General features: G+C 35.4%; 1 protein-coding gene across 2 annotated transcripts in view; it reads left to right on the top strand.

The window, feature by feature from the left end:
* LOC111144932 (coiled-coil serine rich protein 2) overlaps nt 1-6113 on the top strand; it is a 198636-nt gene extending 192523 nt beyond the window's left edge. Inside the window, exon 11 of one of the 2 annotated variants that reach the window (XM_022499542.1) lies at nt 1326-1918. In XM_022499542.1, the coding sequence (XP_022355250.1) occupies nt 1326-1420 (95 nt within the window). In that variant the 3' untranslated portion in view covers nt 1421-1918. Of the gene's footprint in view, nt 1-1325 lie in introns of both variants that reach the window. The other variant, XM_022499541.1, reaches the window with a different exon arrangement.
* The last annotated feature ends 1438 nt before the right edge of the window (nt 6114-7551 follow it).

Below are 7551 nucleotides of genomic sequence, written 5' to 3' on the forward strand. Positions count from 1 at the left end.
GGCCAAGGAGATGAAAAAGTGACAAAACATGAATGATGTAGTATAAATAGATTTGCCCCTTTGGTTGGAGAAATTAGAGATACTATGTAGATTTTTTTGTGCATTAGTGTAGCAAAAAAATTATTAATTAAAGCTGACCCTTTAAAGTCTGTGTTTCAGAGCCCTTTGGCAAACATTTTTATATTTGCGATCCACATTATTTAGTAGGAAATGATGTGTATTGTGTTTATACATTGATAACAACTTCCCTTATAATAGGATATGACCTGTAGGCTCTGCCTCATATACTCTAACTATCTGGGTCATTGAAAGATAACTTTAAGTTTCATATTTCTTTACTCACCGCCCAAGAGTAATAGAAGTTGCATGTTTCTCCTGATTTATGTAGAATATAATCACACAGTGAGCTCCAGAGAAGTGTGTGTGAGGCATATTGGCCTAAAGAATTTTGTTACTGTAGGCTTCTCAGCTTTAGTTCAAGTTACAGGTAATTTCACATTCGTTTTACTCTCAGTTGTTATTCAAAAGGGTATTGTTTTAAATCTTAAATGAATGTTCAGTCTGGACAGGGTAACTGTTTTCCATTTACCAAAACCTTACTTGATCCCTCATATGGCAGTGAGACAGAACAAATAAGCTGTGAAAACATTTTATTCTGAAACTTTTCAACGAGAATGTTAAAGGTAGCTTAGTATTAGCTAAGTGTATTGACCCGTTTTTGTTAGAGTAATTAGAATTTCACATCAACAGAGAATATGATCAATCTAAACCTTGTTTATCTGCTTATATTTTTAATTCTTGATAGAAGTACAGCACCGTGACACTTTTAAATTAATATTTCTCTAGCCAAGTGTGATAAATTAAAGTGTTAAACAGCTTTCCTTTAAAAAATAAAAAGTCTTTAAAATGGGTAATATTCTGAATGGTCACAGGTTTTATCAGTGCTTTTTGAAGGTTAAAGCAAAGTGCTATAGAAATCATTCTGTCAAGCTATATTACATACAAAGTTTTAAATACTTAATGAATCAAGGCAGGAAATCTTTTTTTTGTACAACAAATAAGTACTTTAAGATTTTTCTTTTCCCCTGTTTGATTTCAAATCTTGTTTAGTGTTTACTGCCTGTATCATTTTTTGTTTGCATTATCACTCTTTTATGTGTCTCATTAATTCACTTGAATATTACAGTTTATTTTTCTATTAAAAAACCCCACATACTTCTCATATTAATACATAAGTGTCAACACAGCCTAATTGGAACTTACATAAATTCTGAGTGGCATTTGTAAAATGAATTGTTGCTTAATGTTGTTTTTAATTTTAATAGCCTCAAGTACTACAGCCTTCCAGCAGCCTTCCCAGACCCACAGACCACGCCCAGGGAAAACTAATAAAGCCGCAGCATATCGAGGCCCACAATGAGTGCACCGTCCAGGGCATACAGCAGAGTGTGGCACATCTGGATGAAAGCTTTACACACGGCTTACAACAAGAAAGCAGCTGTGATCTGGAAGACCGGCCTTTTTCTTCAAGCCCACAATTCGCCGAGGATGGGGCGAAGAGTACATCTTCTGAAGCAAACTTGAACATGACCACGAATGCTCAAGAGCCTTATCATTCGGCAAATAATCAAATTAGTGACATGCAATTTGTACCTACTTCCCTTCAGACGCTTCCCCAGTCAAGTACAGTAGACCAGACTAAGAGAGTTGGAAGAAATCAGTCTTCACTGGAGGGCTATACATCCCAGCCCAAGTCCTTACCGCTTTTTAAGCCATCCATCTCAAATTCTTTGGTACCTCCTCCAGTTTCTGAATCATCTCCAAGTAGAAATCCCATTTATAAAAAGTCATCAGTAACCACACCATGGAATTCATCAAAACTTCAGCCAACATCTAGTCAAACAAATCTTGCAAGTAATCCAAACCCAAAAGCATCTAAGCTCCGCCCCCCTTCTGGCTCTTTTAGACAAAAACAAATAAGCAGCTCCCAACTAGAGCCTCAAAACTTCCAGGCCAAGACAAGCATCCCAAGGCCTCTAATAAGAAGAAAAGAAATCATGCAGAATCTGAATGGCAATTTGAATTCTGGGGATTGTTTGGCCTCTAATCGATACTCCCGTCTTCCTAAACCAAAGATACATTAAGTGCGTAGCCATCACCTGCCAATTTGTTTTTTTTTTTTAAAAACAATCTGTTCTGTAATAGCTTTATGTGCAGTTTGCTACCATGATGGAGGTTCCATTGAAAGCTTGCAAATCTTAAAATTAAAATGTGGAAGCTTCTAATAGTTTGGCTCTTCCATTTTATATCCTGGTTGAAGTACACGGCATTTGAGCATATTTGTCTCAGGTAAACACAAAAGTTTGCTTACCCATTTCAGAGGCCTACTGAAGGCTTTAATCATGTTATCCATCTCTCTGCACATCAGAAAGTTCATAATATTCCACTTAGCAGGCAAGAAACGTGCTTTGCTGATTTAGTCCTTTTAAGGTCTGTATTAAATGTGGTTCTTAGAGCCTCACCCTTTTTCACTTGTCCCTCCTGTGAATATGGTTACTGTTTTAACTAGAGATATGGTGATAATTGAAGATGGTAGACTATAAGTAAAATTCTGGCCAGTGATTTGTGTATTCAAAAGGTCTATGCAAAAGCTTTGTGATGAATAAAAGAGATCAGGCTTTTAGTGGGAAGTCTATGTAAGTTTTGTTTTTCCTTGCTAGGATCAGCCAGTTAGTCTCAGTATTTATTTATTTACCAAACTCTGCTGGCTAAAAATGTTTCATGTGATATAAAAACCAATTATATGTTGCTTTAGTATCCTGTTTTGCGTGCGCGTGTGCACACACATACACAGACACACACCATTTGTATTTGATTTTGTTACTCCATAGATTTTGGAAAGCTTGGATTATATCTTGAAGCCTATACCTGAAGGTGTATTCATTTTGTAACATGTGTTGTTGGTGCTAGAGTTTTCCTGGTAGTTGTTTCGAATCCTATAGGCTTCTGGATCCATGATAGCTGTTTTAAGGTTCCACAGCTTATATTTTAAATTAAGTCTTTATTTTGATATTTATATTTATTGACTTTCTGCTAATATCTGAAGACTGGAATAATGGACTTGAAATGTTTGCACAAACTTTGGTGAGTTATAAATACCCCACAGAGAAGGATTGAAACTATTTTCTATAGCAAAACAGTTAAAATATTTTGAGAATAATTATAAACTTAAGTACAAGTATCTTGAGAAAGCTGAAATTCTTAATTTTTTTTTTTTTTAGAGTTTTCCAGGTTTCCCTTTTATGTTAGTGTGTTTGAATGGCAGTTTCTTGAGAAGTAGATTTGGGATGAAAAATAGAATTGGAGAGGGACATTGTATTTTATTAAAAGGTATTAAAGGTGATCCTAATGTTCTAGGAAGGTAGCTGGGGAACTACCAAGGGACCATATTCTCTAACCCAATCATGCTGCGGGCCACTCATCAGATGGTTCAGTAAATTTGCCCTCTGTTCCCCCAAATCATGTCATCTTGAGGCTGTTCACCTGTTGCTGCTTTAATTAGAATTAATGCTTTTCAGACAGATAGCCTTTTGTTGTAATCAGCTGACCAAAAATGTATCATAAGGGATTATGACCAAAAACTTAGTCACTCAAAATTCTAAGGATTTCATTTTAAAAATGTTCACTGGTGAAATTGCCCTTTTTAAGAAAAACAATAGCAAGTGCTTTAGTGGAAGTTTTGAAAGAGCTGTTTACTGTCATTTTGATGCAGTCTTCCCTTACCTCCCCGAGGACCATTCAAGTGAATCTGCCATTTACTGGATATGAAAATCATTCTTGGATTGGTAAGTGGTGAGCAACACAAATCTAGTACCAGAGTCTCATTCAGCAGCACTTTTGTCAGAGAAACACTAAAGTTCAGAAAGATTTTCACATAGTCCAGATATTGTTAGTGTAAAGTACTCAGACATATCAGCAAAGCTCTTCTTTGATCCTAGAGACAGGAAGTGATGGCTGGCAGCTGTAAGTGGGTACATGTGCTGTATCATCTTGAAGGAGAAAGATAACTGATCTCATATATTGCAAATGGGATGTTATCACACTATATTTTCCTAAAGTAAACATTGATGAATTGGTTTTTGGTTTGTTTAGAAGTTGGTGTAGATTCTTGTGAAACATTATTTACAAGTAATCCTTTAAGGGAAAAGTTCAAAACTTTTACTTTATTTTTGACTCCCTAGTCTGAGGGAAATAGCTTTTATATAAAAATGTTGACTCCTGCAATTTGTTTATTCCAGTCTTTTTCCTGCTCTATTTTTTCTTCCTGATGAATTTATAGAAATATTAACCCATCAATTTATCAACTTCTCTGTGCTTTTGTTGAGCCACAGTCTTGGCTCAGCAATGTAATAATGAAGCATAATATATTTAAGAGAAAAAAATCTAGGATGCTTTTACAAAACAAGTTTTGCCTGCAGTTTGCTTTTAAAAACTGCATGAATATTTCTTTTAAAACTGCTCCATGGCAATGAAGTCAGAAATGAGGTGAGGATGTAACTCACCTGAATAATCAGGGATCACTCTCAGATTTGGCTTGATCTCTGTTTAGTGCTTCTATAAGTCAACTCTGTGCCAAATCCTCCTCTACGTAAAACTCAGATCGCTTTTTTTCTGAGTTCTTGTGATTTCGGTGAAGATGGCTGCATATATGAATTATAAATCCTGAAGAAAAAGTTTTGTGGGGGTTGGTTAAGTTTCACATTTGTGAGTGAGAAAAGTAAAAGAGCACGTAGAATTAGACATTCGGCTGTTGATGGGATGGATGTATATCAGATTCTTTAGAGAAAGCTTGGCCTAAGGAGTTAATCAGTACAGGTGCAGATGATTTTAAGGCATTAAACAAAGGATTATATAGTTATATCATTTAGAATGTTTCTAATAACTGAGACCCTCTAGCATTTTTCTTTTGGAGTCTCATTTTAATTTGTGCAATATTTTCAGGCATATAGACTACTGTTCATTGTATTTATATAGATGTTAGGGAACTTAGTAAGTATTTTAACAAGTAAAAATCTGAATAATGAGAGAAGGTATCAGACTTGCACTTTAAATAAGCTTAATTGCTTGGAGTTGTGCCTGAAATATCAAAATGCCTCTTGGGCGTGGCTTTCTTTGTTGAAATGAATTTCTCTGTAATTGTTGCTGTTTGAAGTACAGCCTTTCACAGAATTATATCCTCAGCATGTCACTTTACTCATTAAAGCACTAAGTTCTTTGAATGTTTCATGGTACCCTTAAGTATTTTACTCAGTGTGTCAAAGAGAACATGATCCCCCCCACCATAGCTGTCACTTCTGGTCTTCCTGTAGCATAGATGGTTGTTACAGACACAGAAGTGCACTTTTCAGTTTCTGAGCAGAGTTGTCATGATGGTTTCCTGGTCTCTGGGGCACTGACGATGTAATTTGGAGTCACCAGCTAGGCTTGCAATGAAGTTCAGTAAGACTGCAGCATAGTTTCCGTTTACTCTTCCTGTTACACAGTAGTTTTCATGTTTATGCATTAGTTCGGGTGGTTATGTTTGCATGCCTGTGCGCACATTTGAAAATTAATTAAGCTGTAATACAAATCCCTGGTGTTTTTCCTTGAGGATGATGGCCTTGCTATTTTTCTTCATTCTGATGCTTGAATTATATTTTCTAATTTTCTTTCCACACTTCCCTTCAGTTTTTCTGCTGCAGCAATTTGAAAGAATACACTTGGATAAATGATGATGATTGTGGGTGCCAATCTACAACTATGCTATTAATTAAAGCTACATATCATATATTATAACTGCGTTGGGGAAAAGCTACCCACTTTCTCCTCGTTAGAGCGTCACCATAACAAAATAATACTGACCCTACAAATTTGAAGTCTCTAAGTCATTACTAACTAAAAACAAAAACACCACAGTCTTTAATATCTGCAGTATTGTTTTCCCCATTGATTTTAAAAACCAGAGTAAATACTGTATATTAGAATTTGCTTGTAAAATGAGTTATAAAAACTGGATGTAAAGTCTCTTTCCTGAAAATGTTGGCATAGTAAATAAAAATAAAGTTCATAATTATGAAAGTTTTCTTGTCCTCAACACTGCCTTCCATAGTGTACCTTTTCTCGGATATTTTTTTCCGCAAAGATCCAATATGCTCTTCGTTTGGTTGATTTTCAAACTGTGTCATTTTACACACTCCCCTTCTACACATATCACACTCCAAACCCTGATTGAGTAGGAGGTGAACAGTAGTTTAGTGTTTCCACAGACTCTGTAAGTGATCTAATATATCAGTTTCCATTTTAATCAAATGCCTGCTTTATCTCAGAAAAATAATTGGGAAAATGGATAATTTTTACTTAAAAAGATATTAGCACCTTGAGTGAGAATGCTGCATTTAAGAGGAAGACATTGTAATTTTACTTTTATTTTTATAAACATTTATGAAAAAGTTTGAAGCAACAAGAGTGCTTAGTGAAATTTTACGCAGTTTTTAGGAACAAAAGGAACAGGGCATTTATAATTTATTTTCCAATTTAACTATATGTAGTAATCATTATATAATGAGATAAAAAGTTGATACAGTGGTATTATTAATTCAAAATGGTTTTATAAATGCTGGAAAAAGAATGAAGGAAATTTCATTACTAATAAATTTAATAATGGCATTTACCACCTCTTAAGATATCTGTATCAGTTTTAAGGCCCTCTGAGTTACTAGCAAGTACTTTCTTAGATTAACTCCAAATTTTTCTCTTTTAGGCTGTTATCAAATATAGTAATTTCATTTGTTTCTCATGTTCATTACACATTTTCCATTCTGAAAATCTTTTTTTTTCCCCCACAGAAAAACAAGTAGAAGTTGAATCTGACTTATCCTTCTATTAATGGGGTTTAAGTAATTTTTGTGGATGTTTTATGGATGTCGGTCCCTGTGCTAGCTCCTGGGTGTACTGAGGTCAAGACCACACGGTCCCAGCCTTGTGGAGCTTGAGGAGCTGCACGGGGTTTACATCATGCCATCCTATTCAGGAAGGCCCTATTCATCATTTGTTTAGAACGTAACAGGAAAACTCCTTTCCCCCTCATTTCGTTTCATTCTGGGCTTTAACTGCCTTTTACTATTTGCATCTTTGCTTCTGTATTAATTATTGGTTACATGCCTCCATTTCCCTTTGATAATCTGATTTGACTCAGGAACTCCTTCTTTAGCCATATCAAATATTCTTAAGTTCTCTGCCCTTTCTTCTTATGTCATCAGTCAGGATCAAATTTTAAAGCTTCTCAACTTTCTTTTTTTTTTTTTTTTTAATTTTTTTTTTAATATTTAAAAAAAAATTTTTTTTAAAGATTTTATTTATTTATTTGACAGAGATTACAAGTAGGCAGAGAGGCAGGCAGAGAGAGAGGAGGAAGCAGGCTCCCTGCTGAGCAGAGAGCCCGATGTGGGGCTCCATCCCAGGACTCTGAGATCATGACCTGAGCCGAAGGCAGAGGCTTTAACCCACTGAGCA

The sequence above is a fragment of the Enhydra lutris genome, unplaced genomic scaffold (genome assembly GCF_002288905.1).
Source record: "Enhydra lutris kenyoni isolate GAN:26980312 unplaced genomic scaffold, ASM228890v2 scaffoldscaffold12, whole genome shotgun sequence".
NCBI classification, from domain to species: domain Eukaryota; kingdom Metazoa; phylum Chordata; class Mammalia; order Carnivora; family Mustelidae; genus Enhydra; species Enhydra lutris.